General features: G+C 45.1%; 1 protein-coding gene across 10 annotated transcripts in view; it reads left to right on the forward strand.

Annotated features, from left to right (window-relative positions):
* neb (nebulin) overlaps nucleotides 1-21658 on the forward strand; it is a 127636-nt gene that overhangs the window by 28825 nt on the left and 77153 nt on the right. For 9 of the 10 annotated variants that reach the window (XM_072912013.1, XM_061926131.1, XM_061926136.1 and 6 more), the window contains exons 22-62: nucleotides 335-439; nucleotides 512-619; nucleotides 684-995; nucleotides 1066-1272; nucleotides 1356-1460; nucleotides 1531-1638; nucleotides 1714-2025; nucleotides 3880-4086; nucleotides 4160-4264; nucleotides 4346-4453; nucleotides 6129-6440; nucleotides 6512-6718; nucleotides 6792-6896; nucleotides 7757-7864; nucleotides 7953-8264; nucleotides 8348-8554; nucleotides 8636-8740; nucleotides 8975-9082; nucleotides 9153-9464; nucleotides 9540-9746; nucleotides 9820-9924; nucleotides 11920-12027; nucleotides 13634-13945; nucleotides 16617-16820; nucleotides 16891-16995; nucleotides 17063-17170; nucleotides 17261-17572; nucleotides 17647-17850; nucleotides 17952-18056; nucleotides 18175-18282; nucleotides 18368-18679; nucleotides 18759-18962; nucleotides 19081-19185; nucleotides 19273-19380; nucleotides 19464-19775; nucleotides 19858-20061; nucleotides 20147-20251; nucleotides 20330-20437; nucleotides 20517-20828; nucleotides 20911-21114; nucleotides 21190-21294. In XM_072912013.1, coding sequence (XP_072768114.1) covers nucleotides 335-439; nucleotides 512-619; nucleotides 684-995; nucleotides 1066-1272; nucleotides 1356-1460; nucleotides 1531-1638; nucleotides 1714-2025; nucleotides 3880-4086; nucleotides 4160-4264; nucleotides 4346-4453; nucleotides 6129-6440; nucleotides 6512-6718; nucleotides 6792-6896; nucleotides 7757-7864; nucleotides 7953-8264; nucleotides 8348-8554; nucleotides 8636-8740; nucleotides 8975-9082; nucleotides 9153-9464; nucleotides 9540-9746; nucleotides 9820-9924; nucleotides 11920-12027; nucleotides 13634-13945; nucleotides 16617-16820; nucleotides 16891-16995; nucleotides 17063-17170; nucleotides 17261-17572; nucleotides 17647-17850; nucleotides 17952-18056; nucleotides 18175-18282; nucleotides 18368-18679; nucleotides 18759-18962; nucleotides 19081-19185; nucleotides 19273-19380; nucleotides 19464-19775; nucleotides 19858-20061; nucleotides 20147-20251; nucleotides 20330-20437; nucleotides 20517-20828; nucleotides 20911-21114; nucleotides 21190-21294 — 7410 coding nt within the window. The remainder of the gene's footprint in view (nucleotides 1-334; nucleotides 440-511; nucleotides 620-683; nucleotides 996-1065; nucleotides 1273-1355; nucleotides 1461-1530; nucleotides 1639-1713; nucleotides 2026-3879; nucleotides 4087-4159; nucleotides 4265-4345; nucleotides 4454-6128; nucleotides 6441-6511; nucleotides 6719-6791; nucleotides 6897-7756; nucleotides 7865-7952; nucleotides 8265-8347; nucleotides 8555-8635; nucleotides 8741-8974; nucleotides 9083-9152; nucleotides 9465-9539; nucleotides 9747-9819; nucleotides 9925-11919; nucleotides 12028-13633; nucleotides 13946-16616; nucleotides 16821-16890; nucleotides 16996-17062; nucleotides 17171-17260; nucleotides 17573-17646; nucleotides 17851-17951; nucleotides 18057-18174; nucleotides 18283-18367; nucleotides 18680-18758; nucleotides 18963-19080; nucleotides 19186-19272; nucleotides 19381-19463; nucleotides 19776-19857; nucleotides 20062-20146; nucleotides 20252-20329; nucleotides 20438-20516; nucleotides 20829-20910; nucleotides 21115-21189; nucleotides 21295-21658) is intronic. The other variant, XM_061926139.1, reaches the window with a different exon arrangement.

The raw sequence follows: 21658 nt of genomic DNA on the forward strand, positions 1-21658 counted from the left end.
CACACTCGTCTCTAATGCAGAAGGTCGCAGATTCAAGTCCTGGTCTGATTCTAAATATGGGTTGAACCAGGACGGCCAAATTCATATTCCAGCCTAAGCATGCTTTTGGCTAAGTTTGAAGTATATAGTTAAAAATACCACAGATCCATTTTTTCTACCGCTTGTTCCTTTCAGTCTTTATTCCCCTGGCGTTTCAGTTGAGCTTCAGCTCTTCAATATTGAAACCATTCCTACATTTATTGTGCATTCCTTCAGCTTTTCAGTTCAGCTTCAGTATCGGGGCATTCACATGCAATTTCTGCATAGTCTAGTTTGTGTTCCTCTTTCTTTTCAGCGCTTCTACAAGAAAGGTCTGGAGGAGATCCATCAGAAGTACTCACTGCCCGTTGACATCCCAGAGTTCCTCCAGGCGAAGTGCAACGCCTACAACTTCAGCAATGTAAATATCTTGCCAGGAACGCCTATTTGTTTGGGACAGTCCTCTACAGACCAATCGTATCTGTTATTTCAGAACTACTACAAGTACGCGTGGCAGGACATACTCGCCAAAGGTTACGACCTGAGACCTGACGCTATTCCCATTGTCGCCGCCAAAGCCGCCAGACACGCTGCCAGTGATGTAAGTTTTAGTACCCTGTGAAAAAAGTATTTATTCAAATGCAAAACGGTGATTCGGCCTTCAGGTCCAGTACAAGAAGGCGTACCAGAAGGCAAAGGGTCAACACGTGGGCTTCCGCAGCCTGCAGGACGACCCTCTGCTGGTTCACTACATGGAGGTGGCCAAGCTGCAGAGTGACAAGAACTACAAGAAGGACTACCACAAGCTCAAGCTGAAGTACCACACCCCGGTGGACATGCTGAGTGTGGCCCACGCCAAACATGCATCGAAGGTGCAGACCTCAACCGGCTACAAGCAGCGCCACCACAATTTCTGCATCCTACCGGACGCCATGAACCTGCATTTGGCTCGCACTATGAACTACAATGCCAGCGACGTGAGTTTAAACCTGTTGGGGATGCCTAGGTCATTAAAAAGACTAAAGTCCAACTTGCTTGTCTTGCTAGTACCAATATAAACAAGATTATGAGACCTCGATGAAAGGAATCGGCTGGGTTCCAATCGGCTCGCTGGAGGTGGAGAAGGCAAAGGCGGCAGCAGCAGCCCTGGATGAGAAGAAGTACAGACAACACCCCGACACCATCAAATTCACCAGCGTCACCGACTCCATGAACATGGAGCTCGCCAAGGCCAACTCCAAGAGTCTTAATATGGTAAGAGGCTCCTTAAAAAACCCTCAGCCTTTCTTTGTAGACCTGTTTAGGCTCAAAGGGATCTCCCAACTGTGATTCTGCAGAAAAACTACAAGGCCAGCGGCGAGGAGTTCAAACACACCTATAGTCTTCCTGTTGATGCTCCTGAACTGGTGCTAGCCAAATACAACGCCGCAAACATCAGCCAGGTTAGCTCCGGGGTCTTCTAGCGTGTACTAAACTTTGTATACAAGATGTCATAAAGTGTTTGTTTTCCAGAATTACTACACCTACGCCCACCGCAGAGATATACTCAAAGGGCATCACATGAAGGAAGACGCTATTCCCATTGTTGCCGCTAAAACCTCCAGAGACATTGCCAGCAATGTGAGTCGGTGAACTTGTTTCTAGACGGCCTAAATGTTACCACCTGTGTTCACTTAAGATTTCTTTCCTTCGCAGTACAAGTACAAACTGGCACACGAGAAGGCCAGGGGTCAACACGTGGGCTTCCGCAGCCTGCAGGACGACCCTCTGCTGGTTCACTACATGGAGGTGGCCAAGCAGCAGAGCGACAAGAACTACAAGAAGGACTACCACAAGGCCAAGCTGCAGTACCACACTCCGGTGGACATGCTGAGTGTGGCCCAGGCCAAACACTCCTCAGGTGTCCAGACCATGATTGGCTACAGAACGTACCTTCACGACTACACGCTCCTTCCTGACAACATGCAGGTGCAGCTCTGCAGGGACATGATGGAGAAACAGAGTGACGTACGTGCCGCCTGAATTATGATATTCCAAACATCATAAGGGAGAGGATTCATATGACCCCAATTCCTGGGTGGATCTCATCATTTTGCTATGCCGTCTCAGGGCATTCAATCAATGGCAACTGGTCTTAGAAGATGTTTGGTCTCTCATCCGAGTAGACTTCATCAGTTCATGATCAGAGACTTAGATTGGTCAGATCTAGTCTTAGACATAGCTTGATCACATCTAGTCTTGGTCTTAGATTGGTCACATCTAGTCTTAGACTTAGATTGGTCACATCTAGTCTTAGTTTTAGATTGGTCAGATCTAGTCTTAGACTTAGATTGGTCAGATCTAGTCTTGGTCTTAGATTGGTCACATCTAGTCTTAGACTTAGATTGGTCACATCTAGTCTTAGACTTAGATTGGTCAGATCTAGTCTTAGTTTTAGATTGGTCAGATCTAGTCTTAGACTTAGATTGGTCAGATCTAGTCTTAGACTTAGCTTGGTCACATCTAGTCTTGGTCTTAGATTGGTCACATCTAGTCTTAGACTTAGATTGGTCACATCTAGTCTTAGTTTTAGATTGGTCAGATCTAGTCTTAGACTTAATTGGTCGGATCTAGTCTTAGACTTAGATTGTCAGATTTAGTCTTGGACTTAAATTGGTCACATCTCGTCTTAGAATTAGATTGGTCAGATCTAGTCTTAGACTTACATTGGTCATATCTAGTCTTGGACTTAGATTGGTCACATCTAGTCTTAAACTTAGATTGGTCACATCTAGTCTTAGACTTAGATTGGTAAGATCTAGTCTTAATCTTAGATTGGTCACAACTAGTCTTAAACTTAGATTGGTCACATCTAGTCTAGTGGCTGGTGCCAATACCTCAGTAGGCTTAATCAGTTCATGCTTATAGACTTAGATTGGTCAGATCTAGTCTAGTGTAAATTTGACCAATCTGAGACTAGATGTAACCAATCTAAGTCTAAGGCTAGATCTGACCAATCTAAATCTAACACTAAATCTGACCAATCTAAGTCTAAGACTGGATCTTACCAATCTAAGTCTATGAGCACGAACTGATGAAGCTTGCTGAAGTATTGGCACCAGTCACTAGACTAGATGTGACCAATCTAAGTCTAAGACTAGATGGGATCAATCTAAGTCTAAGATCATATGTGACTAATCTAAGTCTAAGACTAGATGTGACCAATCTAAGTCTAAAACTAGATCTGACCAATCTAAGTTTAAGACTAGATCAGACCAATCTAAAACTAGATGTGACCAATGTAAGTCTAAGACTAGATGTGACCAATGTAAGTCTAAGACTAGATGTGACCGATCTAAGTCTAAGACTAGATGTGACCAAACTAAGTCTAAGACTAGATGTGACCAATCTAAGTCTAAGACTAGATGTGACCAAACTAAGTCTAAGACTAGATGTGACCAATCTAAGTCTAAGATCATGAACTGATGAAGTCTACTCGGATGAGAGAGCAAACATCTTCTAAGACAAACCAAACAGTCCAGTTGTGATGATTGAATGCCCTCAGACTTCACCTGAGACTACTATGACCTGATGAATGACAACATCTATAGACATCTTTGCTATGCAGTCTGCTGAAAATGATAGAAAGTGCCACTCTACGTAGCAAATGACGCTGTGATCAAAGTTAGAAGTGCCACAAAACATGTTTGAAGATATTCAACACTTGACTGCCATCTGTTGGCTAAAGTGGATAGTGTGCCCCTCAATTTGCCACGTTTCATGCGTCAGGTAAACCCTGGAGAATGGGCCCACATGAATCCCCTTCCTCCTGTAAGCGTTACTTTCACATCAGGAGCCATGACTTCTCCTGCTTCTCCCCAGAACGCATACAAGTCCGACTACACCAACTACTACAAAGGATCCGGCTGGGTTCCCATTGGTTCTCTGGACGTTGAGAAAGCCAAAGCTGCCCACCTGGCCCTGGCTGAGCGGGGCTACCGTCAGCATCCCAGCTCTCTGAAGTTCACCAGCACCACGGACAGCATGAACATGATTCTGGCCATGGCCAACTCCAAGCAGCTGGACAGTGTACAGTGACCACCGCCCGCCTCTATCTTAGCCTGCGCACCTGTGACCTTCATGCTTGACCTTCTCTCTGCAGGCCGCCTACAAGGCTTCTGGTGAGAAGTTCAAGCACACCTATCACCTGCCGGCTGACAGTCCCGAGTTCATCCAGGCCAAATTTAATGCTCAGACCCTCAGTGAGGTTAGACCGCAACATCTTTGAGTCATATTTTGACTGTCATGTCATGTCGGGGGCACAACATTGACACCATTTGTGCTGCAGAGTCAATACAGGCAGAAGTGGATGGACGATATCGCCAAAGGATACGACCTGAGGTTGGACGCCATTCCCATCCAGCATGCCAAGCAAGGCAGACATATTGCCAGCAATGTGCGTAAATCACTCCAAAAGTATTATTGGAGCAAAACTATTTGCAAACGTGTATCTCAATCTGTGCATCTGTAATCTGATTCACCTGTCCGTGTACTCATTTGTGTGTCTGTATCTCAATCTGTGTGTGTGTAATCTGATTTACTTGTCTCTGTACTCATTTGTGTGTATGTATCTCAATCTGTGGGAGTGTAATCAGATTTATGTGTCTGTGTACTAATTTGTGGGTCTATATTTCGATCCGTGTGTGTGTAATCAGACTTGTGGGTCCGTGTAATAATTTGTGTGTCTGTATCTCTATCTGCGTGTAATCATATTTATGTGTCTGTGTACTAATTTGTGTGTCTGTATCTCAATCTGTGCGTCTGTAATCTGATTTACTTGTCTGTGTACTCTTTTTTTGTGTCTGTATCTCCATCTGTGCGTCTGTAATCTGATTCAAGTGTCCGCGTACTCATTTGTGTGTCTGTATCTCAATCTGTGTGTGTCTAATCAGATTTATGTGTCCGTGTACTCATTTGTGTGTCTGTATCTCAATCTCTGTGTGTGTAATCTGATTCACCTGTCTGTGTACTCATTTGTGTGTCTGTATCTCAATCTGTGTGTGTGTGTAATCAGATTTATGGGTCTGTGTAATAATTTGTGTGTCTGTATCTCAATCTGTGTGTGTGTAATCAGATTGATGTGTCTGTGTACTCTTTTTTGTGTCTGTATCTCCATCTGTGCGTCTGTAATCTGATTCAAGTGTCCGTGTACTCATTTGTGCGTCTGTATCTCAATCTGTGTGTGTGTAATCTGATTCACCTGTCTGTGTACTCATTTGTGTGTCTGTATCTCAATCTGTGTGTGTGTATAATCAGATTTATGGGTCTGTGTACTAATTTGTGGGTCTATATTTCGATCCGTGTGTGTGTAATCAGATTTGTGTGTCCGTGTAATAATTTGTGTGTCTGTATCTCAATCTGTGTGTGTGTAATCAGATTGATGTGTCTGTGTACTAATTTGTGGGTCTATATTTCGATCTGTGTGTGTGTAATCAGATTTGTTCAGATCGCTGCACGAACACACAAATCTTACATTAAAGCCACATGTAAAAAAAACCCAAAAAACAGCCATTTAGGGTTCCTATAAATCTAAATACACAGACACATTTTTTTTACACACACACAAATCGAAATACGGACGCACAAATTTAAGCAGGCACACACAGATCTGGTTATACACACAAATTAAGATACAGACACACAAACTACTACACGGGGGACGGCGTGGCACGGTTGGGAGAGTGGCCGTGCCAGCAACCTTAAAGTTCCTGGTTCGATCCCCATCTTCTACCAACCTCGTCACGTCCGTTGTGTCCTTGAGCGAGACGCTTCACCCTTGCTCCTGATGGGTGGTGGTTAGGGCCTTGCATGGCAGCTCCCTCCATCAGTGTGTGAATGTGTGTGTGAATGGGTGAATGTGGAAATAGTGTCAAAGTGCTTTGAGTACCTTGAAGGTAGAAAAGCGCTATACAAGTACAACCCATTGACCATTTACACAGACACGTAAACCAGATTACAGACGCACAGGTTGAGATACACATTGGCAAATAGTTTTTCTACAGTAATACTTCCACTTAAGAACCACTGGATGCCTTTCTAGCTCCAAATGGTGACACTGGCCTTTGTTGTAGGTGCAATACAAGAAAGAATTTGAGAAGGCCAGGGGCCACCACGTGGGCCTCCGCAGCCTGCAGGACGACCCTCTCCTGGTTCACTACATGGAGTTGGCCAGGTTTCAGAGCGACAAGAACTACAAGAAGGACTACCACAAGGCCAAGCTGAAGTACCACACCCCGGTGGACATGCTGAGCGTGGTCCACGCCAAGCAGGCGTCAGCCGCTCAGACGATGACCGGCTACAGGAAGATGCACCACAGCAACGCTCTCCTCCCTGACGCCATGAACTTTGTGTTGGCTCGCACCATGAACACCCAGTCCAGCGATGTAAGTTTTTTCCCTCATCCTCCAGATCATTCCGGCGCTGTCCAATCACCGATGAGCTCTTTTCCCACCAGGTTGATTACAAGTCGGAATGGACCAACTACATAAAAGGTATCGGTTGGGTCCCGATGGGCTCCCTTGCAGTAGAAACGGCGAAGGTCGGTGGGGAGATTCTCGACGAGAACAAGTACCGCACTCACCCGTCCACCTTCAAGCACAAAAAGCTGATGGACTCCATGGACATCGCTCTGGCCACGGCCAACAACCAGATCATGAACAAGGTGTGGCACAATTTAAAACCGCTATTGACAAGTCCGTGTAGCTCATCGGCTTCTTTGTGGTCTTCATTCACAGCAAGCTTACACGGCAGCTTGGGAAAAGGACAAACTGAAAGTCCACGTCATGCCAGATGCTCCTGAGATTGTCCTGGCCAAGGCCAACGCTCTCAACATGAGCAACGTAAACCCCTTCCTAAATCACTCCAAAATATCAGTCATGGGTACAGGGGTGTCCAAACGATTCGGATCGCACACTCTTTGCCAAGTCACTTACAGCCAAGGAAAACAATCCAGACTAGAATATTTGTGTTTGAGCGAGCAAAACACATTCAAACATTTCACTTTATTGTCCCTTTCTGGTCCTCAAGTTCATCATACTTCACCATCAGAGCAGCCGGCATCTCCAAGATGTTGTCAAGATTGCAATATAGTCCAAAATCGCAAAAGTCTGAGTGCCCACAGTTCTGCTCGCATCCTCCAGTTTTTTGTGACATCTTTAGGGTACTTTGAACGGCTGCAAGCATCCTACAATTTGTCGATACACCGGAGCAACACTTACTCCAATCCGTAGATGTCCTGTCATCATGATTCCAAATAGGTATAGTTCTTCAAAGTCCTCGATTGAAAGGGTCGCCAGGCACGCGGCTCTCCTCTTCTCCCAAGAGTCTGTGGTGTGTTCACCAACACCCCTTCAGTCAAGACAGGCAGGTTCCCTCAAACCCGAGAGCTTGTCAATTTTGTTGAGAGGACAGGTGATCGATTCCTTTCTTTAGATTTTAAAGAGCAACGCAGAAAGAGGCAACAAGAAAGTTAAGACAAGTCAAAACAAAGAAGCAAGTCGGAGTGCGAGGGAGAGGGAAAGAGAGCGTCCGCCTTTGATGAGTGCCAGTGAGAAAAAGCTGCGGGTCGCAAATGACTCCTCGGGCCACACTTTGGACACCTCTGGTCTATGCATGACTATTCTCCTTGTGGTGACAACTTTGTGTCCGTCAATTAGTCACTCAATATGTCCCGTGAAATATTCATGCATATTTCTTGCAGAAACTTTACAAAGCCGGCCTGATAGAGCTGGCCAACAAGGGCTACAACCTAAAAGCGGACGCCATTCCAATCGTAGCTGCCAAGTCAGGCACAAGTATTGCTAGCAACGTGAGTCCAAAAACTGCACCTGAACTATATCAAGATTTCGAAAGCCATTGTTTGGTGTGAACTTGATGATTCTTTCCTAATACGACAGTACAAGTACAAACTGGCACACGAGAAGGCCAGGGGCCACCACGTGGGCTTCCGCAGCCTGCAGGACGACCCTCTCCTGGTTCACTACATGGAGTTGGCCAGGTTTCAGAGTGACAAGAACTACAAGAAGGACTACCACAAGGCCAAGCTGAAGTACCACACCCCAGTGGATATGCTAAGCGTGGTCCACGCCAAGCAGGCCTCAGCCGCTCAGACGATGACCGGTTACAGGAAGATACACCACAGCAACGCTCTCCTCCCTGACGCCATGAACTTTGTGCTGGCTCGCACCATGAACGCCCAGTCCAGCGATGTAAGGTTTTTCCTCATATCTCCGCAGTTTAACGCAGATCATTCCGGTGCTGTCAAATCACCGATGGGCTCTTTTCCCACCAGTGTGATTACAAGTCGGAATGGAACAACTACATTAAAGGTATCGGCTGGGTCCCGATCGGCTCCCTTGCAGTAGAAACGGCGAAGGTCGGTGGTGAAATTCTCAACGAGAACAAGTACCGCACTCACCCGTCCACCTTCAAGCACAAAAAGCTGATGGACTCCATGGACATCGCTCTGGCCACGGCCAACAACCAGATCATGAATAAGGTGTGGCACAATGCTTTTACAGAAAATGCAGTCGATAAAAATGTGGTTCCTTATTTGCTTTTCTGCGGTCTTGATTCACAGCAAGCTTACACGGCAGCTTGGGACACAGATAAACTGAAAGTCCACGTCATGCCAGATGCTCCTGAGATTGTCCTGGCCAAGGCCAATGCTCTCAACATGAGCAACGTAAGACCAGTCCACAAATCATTGCCAGATATTTCCTGTAGTTGTTGGCTACACAGTGCCGTGAGCAAGTATTAGTGACCTTCTCAAAATCCTTATTTTTGTATATCTAAAAACCATCAAACAAATGTAACGATAACCAAAGTAAACAGAAACTGCATGTAATAAACTCCGCGGAAATACTTTTTCATGGCACGGTAGATCTTGAACACAATGTCATCTGAGTGTCTTTCACAGAAACTTTACAAATCTGGCCTGGCGGAGATGGCCAACAAGGGCTACGACCTCCGAGCTGATGCCATCCCCATTCTGGCTGCAAAGTCCGGCACCAACATCGCCAGCGACGTGAGTGACGACAAGCGTACGGAATGAAACCTACACAGCCACCGATTCCTAAAAACCTTTTACATTTTAGTACAAGTACAAGTTGGCCTACGAGAAGGCCAGGGGCCACCATGTGGGCTTGCGCAGTGTGCAGGACGACCCTCTGCTGGTTCACTACATGGAGCTGGCCAAGCAGAAGAGCGACCACAACTACAAGAAGGACTACAACAAGGCCAAGCTGAAGTTCCACTCGCCAGTGGACATGGTGAGCGTGGCCCACGCCAAACACGCCTCAGCTATTCAGACCATGACTGGCTACAAGAAGTTTAGTCCTCACTACACCGTCCTGCCTGACGCCATGAACCTGGAACTGGCCCGCAACATGCAGTTCATTGCGAGTGATGTAAGTTATTTTACTCTACCCCGGTTATTTGCCTGTTTCCACCAATACTGCATGTTCATTCACGCTGTCTTACAGAACCAATACAAGAGTGACTACCAGAGCTTCATGAGAGGAATAGGATGGGTCCCTATTGGTTCACTGGATGTTGAGAAGGCAAAAACAGCCGGCAAAATCTTCAGTGAGACACAATACCGGCAACATCCCAGTAAATATAAGTTCACTAAAGACATGCAGTCCATGGACCTGGCCCTGGCCACCGCTAACAACCAGATAATGGATAAGGTAGTTTAAAGACCATGGTCAGAATGATCTCCGTTGCTTGTGTCTGACGACTAAAAAGTACCTCTGCTTCCAGCAATCTTACACCAAAGTCTGGGACGTCGACAAGAGAACCAATCACATCATGCCGGACGCAATGGACATTATTCTGGCCCGGGACAACAGGAAGAACTACAGCGAGGTAAAGTCTGCTTTGTGATATATCGCATTTTCCGGACTGTAGAGTGCACGGTATATAAGCCGCACCCACTACATTTTAGAAGAAATAACTATTTTTCCATATGTAAGCCGCACCGGACTATAAGTCACAGATATATACGTTGTGAAATGACTTATTTACACAGTAAATGTTTATTTACATAGCTTAATTGTTTCCAAACGGTCTCTGTAACACGGCCGCAAAACGCCCACTAGCTGCGCAAGCTAGCTCTCCTATCAGCTCAACAGACTCAATAAGAAGAGTGGTCCACTCCCGGCTAGCTCTCCAGTAAGCTAAACAGACTGAATAAGAGGAGTGGTCCACTCCCGACTAGCTCTCCAGGAAGCTAAACAGACTCAATAAGAGGAGTGGTCCACTCCCGACTAGCTCTCCAGTAAGCTAAACAGACTGAATAAGAGGAGTGGTCCACTCCCGACTATTGAACATGCAATCAGATCAATGTGCAGGAAGGAGATTGCTTCATTTCATCATTTATTTTCTTTTCTGGAGACGCGAAGTAGACAGATTTTGTCGCATGAAGCTTAAGGCTATCTTAGCATAGCATAATGAGTTGCATGAAGGAAGAGCGCAGCAAACAGCTGGCATGGAAAAGCTGTATTAGCATTTTCTACCACTTATCCTCCGCAACCTACCGCCTATCTCAGCTGCATTCGGGCGGTAGGCGGGGTACACCCTGGACAAGTCGCCAGCTCATCGCAGGGATGCATAGCTTAGCGTGAGACAAAAATCACAGTCGCCGGTGGCGAACATTGTGGATGGCGAGACCGGCTACATAAGGCGGCGTGATTAGTGTAGACAGCAGGTTGGGACACTAATCAATAAACGAAGGCAGGTGCGGGGAACGACGCTCAATAAGTTTTCACGTCACAGCAGGACGACACAAACAGGAAGTGGAAACTAAAATAAGAGGGTAGACAAGAACTAAACACTAACTCGGGGAAGAATAACGACAAAAACAACACAGGGCATGACATGTGGCTACCGAGCATCCATCCATCCATCCATTTTCTACCGCTTTGACAGTTATACCTGTATTCTTATACCTTTGTCAAACGTCCTCATTTTCCTCGTATCTGCTTGTGAACCACAAAACGTGGCTAGCTCTCCAATCAGCTAAACAGACTCAATAACTCCACGGTGACGTTTTGGTGAATTTATTGAGGAATTTGTAAAAGTGAAACAATACAAAAAGAATGCCATTGTAAGTTAATAATGCTAACACAGACTCTGGTAAACGTGTTAGCATTAGGGTTGTCAAAAAAAAAAAAAGATTCTTAATCGATTAAAAAATGTTTGAAAAATGTGTCAGAGCTGTTTATATTATGGAATAATGTATGTAGTCATAGAACTAGCAACCGATGTTGTTAAGGATTATTGATTTTGAATGGAGAACCGATTTTGAATGGATTCATTACCCCCCAAGATTCAAATTGAATTGTGTAATGCCCAAAGATTCACAGTCCTGGTTAGCATATTAGCTAATGCTAACGCTGCTAGCATGATCACATTACGACAGCATGTACAAATATGCATGAAAACACTCCTGCAGACATCACACATGGGACGCTTTAGTAAGTAAGAATTGTTTTAGTTATATTGCACAACTTACAAACGTTGCTTGGAGTGATGAATGAAGAATCCATACCAGTAGAAACGCCATGGAAGGCTAGAAGACGGAAGGGCACTTGTACTTCTGGCTGAGAGCTCAGTCTAAACAGGACAATGCTTTAGGCTCAGTCTAAACAGATGGCGCCATAGCACACCTTTTCAGTCTATTTGCTTGTTTTCTTTAATCGTTTTATAAGCCGCAGGGTTCAAAGCATAGGGAAAAAAATAGTCTGGAATATTCTGTATTTACTGACGCATTTGCTGCATGGTGCTGTAACTCATCTGGATGAAAAACGTGTATTGCTTTCTACTTTTGCCGATGAAACTATTCTGTTCTGTGTCCTTCAGAAACTGTACCGACTGGACCATGAGCTGGCCAAGAAGAAGGGTCACAATCTCCACGCTGACGCCATCCCTGTCCAGGCTGCTAAGGCCTCTACTGTCATTGCTAGTGACGTGAGTACTTCTGGGTCCTTCTACAGAATCTGGGTCACTCGCTTGTTGTACGACTCTCCCAAAATCAATGGAAACCCCAAACTCTAAATCGGACACTACACTTATTGAACTGCACAAAATGTGTGTTGGCCACATGTGTTCTTCAGGTGAAGACATACTTGACCAACCTTGAGACCTCCGATTTCGGGAGGTGGGGGCGGGGGCGTGGTCGGGGGTGGGGCGGGGGGCGTGGTTGGGGGCGTGGTTAAGATATATATATATATATAAGAAATACTTGACTTTCAGTGAATTCTAGCTATATATATATATATATATATATATATATATATATATATATATATATATATATATATACATATAAATAAAATAAATACTTGAATTTCAGTGTTCATTTACAAACTACAACTCACAAACACTTTAGAGTTAGGCTCCACTATCAGAATATGTACTTAAACTTATAAAGATCACATGGATATTATTCAGTGAGTTGATTCACCAAAACTAACCTGTTATACAGGAGGAAAAAGCACACAGGACGTTTCAATTGTTCACAGACTGGTCGCGCTCATCAGAATGACAAGACACTTCCGGTCTGCAGGCGATAGCATTCAATTGGGAAGAAACGCCCTACTGCCCCCTACTGACCAATGTGAATACTGATAAATGTGTAATGACAGCTCCAAAAACGAATTCAAACCACAAAATAAAATAAATAAATCAACACAAAAACGTGACACATTATGGGTGGGTCACATATGCATGTACAGTAGATGGCAGTATTGTCCTGTTTAAAAGTGTCACAACATTGCTGTTTACGGCAAACGAACTGCTTTACGGTAGACGCTGTTGTTGTGTCTTGTCAACACGTCACTCAGGTCCGCCTGAATTTCAGGAGTTTTTCGGGAGAAAATTTGTCCCGGGAGGTTTTCGGGAGAGGCGCTGAATTTCGGGAGTCTCCCGGAAAATCCGGGAGGGTTGGCAAGTATGGGTGAAGAGGACTCATTTGAGTAGCAGGACTAAATGGAACATGAGTGTTTTTTTTAAATTCTTTTAGCACAGAATTAGCAAATACATGAGATATAGCCCCGTGCAATCTATGCTAATATCACAAAGCCAACAATTATACTTCAAAAGGAAACAAATAACATCTAGAAAATAATTTAGGCATTCTAAATCGTAAAATATGGCAAGTACCAAGTGGCTAACAATGCAGCTAATGTCCATAAAGTCCTTTAAAGACTTCCAACAATACTCCATTTACATGTCGTGACCTGAATATTAACAAGTGTTAACCATATTGTTATTATAAGTGCTGACACAGAGGAACTACTTTTAGCGTAGTCAAATGCAGAGAATAATTTCGCCACACCTAGTGTGTGTGTGACAATCATTAGTACTTTAACTTAAAATAAGGGGGCATGATTAGTGTAGACAGCAGGTGGGGACACCAATCAATAAACAAAGGCAGGTGCGGCGCGGTAGACAGGAACTTTAACTCTAACTTGAGGAAGAATAACAACAAAAACAACAGTTTTATTCTTATATAACGTCCTAATTTCCCTCGTATCTGCTTGTTTACCACAAAACCGTTGTTTTGTTTTCTCAGTACAAATACAAGGCTGGATACCGCAAGCAGGTGGGCCACCACATCGGGGCCCGCAGCGTCCAGGACGACCCTCTCCTCATGCTGGCCCTGAACTCCGCCAAGATCGCCAGCGACGCCCTCTACAAGAAGGACTTCAACCAGTCCAAGACCAAGTTCAACTTGCCGGTGGACATGCTGGCCTTTGAACTGGCCAAGAAGAACCAGATGCAGGTCAACCACACCAACTACATCACCCGCCTACACAACTGGACCTGCCTGCCCGACTCCAATGACGTGGTCCAGGCCAGACACGCCTACAACCTGCAGAGCGACGTGAGTAGAGCAGGGGTCAAACTTGCTCTTATTGAGGGCGGTCTACAATAAGAGGATGTGGCGGGCAATAAATAAAATGACGTGGCGGGCGACGCTAAGATGAATTGGCGGTACATTAGAAAGAAGTGACGGGCCACTTTAAAATAACATGACTTTAAAACGGACAGGCCACATTAGAATTATGTGGCAAGCCACTTTAAAATGAAGTTGCAGTCCAAAATAAAATGAAGTGGTAGTCCACCGTTATGATGTGACAATTGTTGCGTCGACCAGCTCTCCCTCCCAGGGAATCTAAGTTACTGGTCAATCCCAAGTTCTTTCGATGACATATATGCTGAGTAAGAAGGACTATCAAGACAGAATTGGAATATTTTCAAGTTTTACTGAAATTTTCAGGAGATCAGCTTAGCCAATACATTCATATCGGCTACTCTAGTTGATCTGGCATTCCAACGAAAAAGCCAACTCCTTTGCACACAAAGAAAGCCCCCCCCCTCCCCCTCGCAACACTAATAAGGAAGATTTGGGGGTTTGGTGTCACATTCCTGATGGTTTAAGACACTAAACAGACAATCTGAAGACAAAGAGAGACTGGTAGAATATACAAAGGAAAAGTACTAGATACTCTAAACATGGCTATGTAAAAAGAAGGAACTCTTAAACATATATGCATCTTCCTCCCAGGGAATCTAAGTTACTGGTCAATCCCAAGTTCTTTCGATGACATATATGCTGAGTAAGAAGGACTATCAAGACAGAATTGGAATATTTTCAAGTTTTACTGAAATTTTCAGGAGATCAGCTTAACCAATACATTCATATCGGCTACTCTAGTTGATCTGGCATTCCAATGAAAAAGCCAACTCCTTTGCACACAAAGAAAGCCCCCCCCCCCAATCCCCCCCTCGCAACACTGATAAGGAAGATTTGGGGGTTTGATTTCACATTCCTGATGGTTTAAGACACTAAACAGACAATCTGAAGACAAAGAGAGACTGGTAGAATATACAAAGGAAAAGTACTAGATCCTCTAAACATGGCTATGTAAAAAGAAAGAACTCTTAAACATATATGCATCCTCCACACAGGTCAGAACAAAATAACGTGGCGGGCCACTTTAAAATGACATGGAGTGCAACTTAAACTTATGTGGCGGGTGACCCTAAGATAAATTGGCAGTCCACAGTAAAAAGATGTGACGGGCCAGTTAGAATGATGTGACAGGCCACTTTAGATTTATGTAGCAAGCCACTTTAAAATGAAGTGGCGGTCCAAAATAAAATGATGTGGCGAGCCACGTAAAGATTATGTGGCGAGCCACATTTAAATGAGGCGGTAGTCTCCAGTTATGATGTGGCAGGCCAGGACAAAATTATGCGGCGGGGCACATTAGCTTGACGTGGCGGGCCACATTTGATTGAAGTGGTTGGCTACTTTAAATTTATGTGGCGGGTGACACTAAGATGACTTGGCAGTCCACAGTAAAATGACGTGACAGGCCACCTAGAATGATGTGACAGGCCACTTTAGATTTATGTAGCAAGCCACTTTAAAATTAAGTTGCAGTCCAAAATAAAATAAAGTGGTAGTCCACCGTTATGATGTGACAGGTCAGAACAAAATGATGTGGCAGGCCACTTTAAAATAACATGGAAGGCAACTTAAACTTATGTGGCGGGTGACCCTAAGATGAATTGGCAGTCCACAGTAAAATGAGGTGACGGGCCACTTTAGAATAACATGACATTAAAATTACTTTGCGGACCATTTTTGATTTATGTGGCAAGTCACTTTAAAATGATGTGGCCGTCCAGAATAAAATTATGTGGCGGGCCTCGTAAGAATTATGTGGCGAGCCACATTTAAATGAAGTGGTGGTCCACAGTTTTTAGATGATGTGGCACAAAATGACTTAGCGGGCCATTTTAGATGGATATGGCGGGCCACATTAAAATATAGTGGCGGGCCAGTTTAAAATGACATGGAGGGCAACTTAAAATTATGTGGCATACAACATTAAATCATGTGGTGGTTCCAAATAAAATTATGTAGAGGGTCAAAATAAAATGATGTGGCGGGTCAAATTAGAATAAAATGCTAGGCCATTATAAAACGACATGGAGGGCCACAATAAAATTATTTGGAGGACAACATTAAATGATGTGGCAGCCCACACTAGAATGATGTGGTGGTCCACAGTAAACTGATGTGGTGGTCCAAAACAAAATGGTGTGGCAAACAACAATAAAAGGATGTGACGAGCTGCATTAGAATGATGTGGCATGCCAAATTAAAATAATTGGGCGGGCCACATTAGAATGACATAGCAGGCCAATTTAAAATTAAGTGGTGGTACACATTGTAACAACGGGGCCACAATAAGATGTTATGGCGCGACACATTGGAATGATGTGGCGGGCATGTTGTGGCGGGCCACATTGGAGTGATGTGGCACGACACACTAGAATGATGTGGCGGGCCACGACAAAATGAAGTGGCATGACACATTGCGCGGGCTACTTTAGAATGATTTGGTGGGCCTAATAAAAAATTATAGCGGGCCAGTTTAGGCCCCCAAGCCTTGAGCCTGACACCTGTGTAATCGAGGTTGTGGGATCTACACTAGGTCAAATGTTTGTGTTGATGACTTTTACATTCCGGTCTTGTTCAGGCGGTCTACAAAGAGGAGCTGAAGACTCTGCAGGGGATTGGCTGGGTGCCCATGGGCTCGCTGGATGTGGAGAAGGTGAAGAAAGCTGGCGAGATCTTGAATGAGAGAAAGTACCGTCAGCACCCGAGCAACTACAAGTTTAAGGTCACTACAGAGGACATGCCCATGGTTCTGGCAAAGGCCAACGCTCAAGTCATGAACAAGGTATGAGTTTTAGTTTTAAGACATCACAGGAAGTCTAGAATCTTTTTGACATGAAGAACCACATCTGCAGCACGCCTACACTGAAGCCTGGGAGGCAGATAAGACTCTCATCCACGTCATGCCTGATGCTATGGACGTTGTGCTGGCCAAAGCAAACAAAGCCAACTACAGCCTGGTGAGTATTTCTAAACTGATCTTCTACAAGATGGTTTCCCAAAATAATGGAAGATTTTCATTTGCAGAAAGCTTACAAGCAGGCAAATGAAGATGCAAAGAAGAAAGGTTACGACATGCGCAATGATGCCATACCCATCATTGCAGCAAGACTCTCCAGGGACATTGCCAGCGATGTAAGTCCCCGAGTCATGTGATCCCTTTGACAGTCAGAGGCTTGTCGTCTGCCCGCAAACCAATCCTGGTCCAACTCAATCACTTTTCAGTACAAGTACAAGACAGGATACCGCAAGCAGGTGGGCCACCACATCGGGGCCCTCAGCGTCCAGGACGACCCTCTCCTCATGCTGGCTCTGAACTCGGCCAAGATCGCCAGTGACGCCCTCTACAAGAAGGACTTCAACCAGTCCAAGACCAAGTTCAACCTTCCAGTGGACATGCTGGCCTTTGAACTGGCCAAGAAGAATCAGATGCAGGTCAACCACACCAACTACATCAAACGCCTGCACCAGTGGACTTGTTTGCCCGACTCCAACGATGTCGTCCAGGCCAGACACGCCTACAACCTGCAGAGCGATGTATGAACTCTCCAGTTTATTATGTTTATGGTGTAATCGTACTTTTTGAATTCATTTATTTGTATCTTGTTCAGGTTGTCTACAAAGAGGAGCTAAAGACGCTGCAGGGTATTGGCTGGGTGCCTATTGGTTCGCTGGATGTTGAGAAGGTGAAGAAAGCAGGTGAGATCCTGAATGAGACTAAGTATCGTCAGCACCCGAGCAACTACAAGTTTAAGGTCACAACCGAGGACATGCCCATGGTTCTGGCTAAGGCCAACGCCCAAGTCATGAATAAGGTATTCAAAGTGACACAACACCCAAATAAGATACTGTATCTTTACCATGGACTTGCACGTCAGCAGGGTTCATAAACACGTATGACTTGCGTTAATTGCAGAAAGCCTACATCGAAGCCTGGGAAAATGACAAGACCAATATTCACGTCATGCCGGACGCCATGGATGTGCTTCTTGCAAAAGCAAACAATGTCAACTATAGCTTGGTAAGTGAACAATGTCCGTTGTTGCCAACTCGTAAAACATATGCACCTCTTCATGTCTGTTTTTTTTACAAGATGGTTTCTAAAAATAATAGAAGATTTTCATTTTCTTCCATTGCAGAAAGCTTACAAGCAGGCACATGAAGATGCAAAGAAGAACGGTTATGACATGCGCAATGATGCCATACCCATCATTGCAGCAAAGGCTTCCAGGGACATTGCCAGCGATGTAAATTGTTCGCCTGTTAACAAGGACTTTGTAATAACATGTACTTCTTCCAAATCATCAAGGGAATATTCTTTATTTTTCTCAGTACAAGTACAAGACTGGATACCGCAGGCAGGTCGGCCACCACATCGGGGCCCGCAGCGTCCAGGACGACCCTCTCCTCATGCTGGCTCTGAACTCGGCCAAGATCGCCAGCGACGTCCTCTACAAGAAGGACTTCAACATGTCCAAGACCAAGTTTAACTTGCCCGTGGACATGCTGGCCTTTGAACTGGCCAAGAAGAACCAGATCCAGGTCAACCACGCCAACTACATCACCCGCCTGCACAACTGGACCTGCCTGCCCGACTCCAACGATGTCGTCCAGGCCAGACACGCCTACAACCTGCAGAGCGACGTGAGTAGGAGTATCCTCTAGAGATCCATCAATTCATGGTCAAATAACTTTTACTGCAAATGAATATTGGCTTTGTTAGGCGGTCTACAAAGAGGAGCTGAAGACTCTGCAGGGTATTGGCTGGGTGCCTATTGGCTCGCTGGATGTGGAGAAGGTGAAGAAAGCTGGCGAAATCTTAAATGAGAGAAAGTACCGTCAGCACCCAAGCAACTACAAGTTTAAGGTCACTACAGAACACATGCCCATGGTTCTGGCAAAGGCCAACGCTCAAATCATGAATCAGGTATCCAATAACTAATTACACATTGTTAGATGTTTTTAATATGATACATTGAACTAAGTTGATTGTGTTCGTCCATTTTTTAATGACTGTGTTCTGCGGTGTGATGTTGTTTTTGCAGAAAGCCTACATCGAAGCTTGGGAAAATGAGAAGACCAATATCCATGTCATGCCGGACGCCATGGATGTACTTCTTGCAAAAGCAAACAATGTCAACTATAGCTTGGTAAATTTGCACCTAATCTTCAAGAGAGACCGCGTGCAGACAGTGGTTAGTCCTTAATGCGTCTGGATATGTTGTGGCCAATTCCAGAAACATTACAAGCAGGCAAACGAAGACGCCAAGAAGAGGGGTTACGACTTGCCCAAAGATGCCATTTCCGTCATTGCGGCAAAGGCTTCCAGGGACATTGCCAGCGACGTAAGCGGTTTGACTTGTTCAAAGAGTGTGAACATGTCTACTTTGCGATACAACCAATACAATTAATACACCTCCCCCACCAGTACAAGTACAAGACAGGATACCGCAATCAAGTCGGCCACCACATCGGGGCCCGCAGCGTCCAGGACGACCCTCTCCTCATGCTGGCTCTGAACTCGGCCAAGATCGCCAGTGACGTCCTCTACAAGAAGGACTTCAACCAGTCCAAGACCAAGTTCAACCTTCCAGTGGACATGCTGGCCTTTGAACTGGCGAAGAAGAACCAGATGCAGGTCAACCACACCAACTACATCAAACGCCTGCACCAGTGGACTTGTTTGCCCGACTCCAACGATGTCGTCCAGGCCAGACACGCCTACAACCTGCAGAGCGACGTGAGTATAGAACTGGCTACAGGATGGTAAAGCTTAGATTTTCTCCCTCTCATCCTGAACTCTCCATTATTGCTCTTAATAGTCTGTCTACAAGGCCGACTTGAAGTGGCTCCAGGGTATTGGCTGGGTCCCCGCTGGCTCACTGGAGGTAGAGAAGGCCAAGAAGGCTGCAGATATCCTGAGTGAACGGAAGTACCGTCAGCCTCCCAGCGCTCTTCCCTTCACCAGCACCATCGATGCAATGAACTTGACGCTGGCAAAGAATAACGCTTTAACCATGAACAAGGTATACTCGGAAATAGACGCAACCCTAAAGGGACATGTTCTTCTGCAAATCTCACACTCAATGAAACTTCTGTGGTTGGTTGCAGCGTCTCTACGTTGAAGCATGGGAGAACGATAAGACCAACCTGCACATCAACCCTGATACTCCCGAGATCATCCTTTCTCAGCAGAACGCTATGAACATGAGCAGGGTTAGCATTACGACAAGATTACCCTCAACCGTTTTGCCCAAATAATTCACATTTGATCACAATTATATGTCTCTACAGAAACTCTATAGACAAGGTTTTGAGGCCACCATCAAGAAAGGCTATTTCCTACCAGCAGATGCAATCGCTGTGAAGAGTGCCAAAGCCTCGAGGGATATTGTCAGTGATGTAGGTGACACATTTCAGAAAATATAAAATGGACTACCATGATGGCAGGAGATGTAAATTTATTTGGTGATTCCATCAGTACAAGTACAAGACGGGCTACCGGCAACAAGTGGGCCACCACATCGGCGCTCGTAACATCCGTGACGACCCTCTGATCATGCTGGCTTTGAACTCCGGCAATATCGCCAGCGATGTCCTCTACAAGAAGGACTTCAACAAGTCTAAGACCAAGTTTAACCTACCAGTGGACATGCTCAGCCTTGAACTGGCCAAGAAATGCCAGATCCAGGTCAACCACGCCAACTACATCACCCGCCTGCATCAGTGGACTTGTCTGCCCGACTCCAACGACGTGGTCCAGGCCAGGAAAGCCTACGATCTTCAGAGTGATGTAAGATGACCGCAAATCTTGACTCCGTCATCCGGAATATTCTTCTAGGTTTTCATGCCTGTTCATGCACCTTGCCCATTAGGCTGTGTACAAAGCGGACCTGGAAGAGATTGTGGGTGTCGGGTGGGTGCCTATTGGCTCGCTGGACGTGCTGAAAGCCAAGCATGCTGGGAAGATTCTGAGTGACCGTCTTTACAAGCTGAAGCCAGACACTCAGAAATACACAACAGACATGACTTCCATGCCCATGCTCCTCGCCAAAGTAAATGCTGACAACATGAACAAGGTAAGTCATGGTTTGGAGTATTGTCTCGAGAGTCACATTCTGCGCTTTTTCTTGATGTTTTGCTTGTCATTCCAGAAAAACTACATTGCTTCTTGGGAGGCTGAAAAAGTTAGGAATCACGTAAATGCTCAACTGCCCGAGTTGCTCCTCTCCAAAGCAAACGCTTACAACATCAGCAAGGTACGTTTGCTTTTTTAGCTTCTTGGTAAAAGTCCTGGTAAATACTGTATTACCAGGGGTGGGAATTGATTACATTATGCCAGTTCCGATTCCACTATCGATTCTGCTTAACAATTTGGTTTTCATCAGTTCTCTTATCGATTTTCATGTGGAAAAAAGAGAACAAAAATATGGATTAGCATCAGTATCAAAATGTATCAATGATTTTTAAGAGGCACATAGGTAGCATAGAAAATAATTTTTTTGAAAATAAATAGCTCAAAGTAAAGCCGCTGATCCTCCACATCGAGAGGGGCCAGATGAGGTGGTTCGGGCATCTGGTCAGAATGCCACCCGGACTTCTCCCTGGGGAGGTGTTTAGGGC

Source organism: Nerophis lumbriciformis, linkage group LG31 (assembly GCF_033978685.3).
Source record: "Nerophis lumbriciformis linkage group LG31, RoL_Nlum_v2.1, whole genome shotgun sequence".
Lineage (NCBI taxonomy): Eukaryota > Metazoa > Chordata > Actinopteri > Syngnathiformes > Syngnathidae > Nerophis > Nerophis lumbriciformis.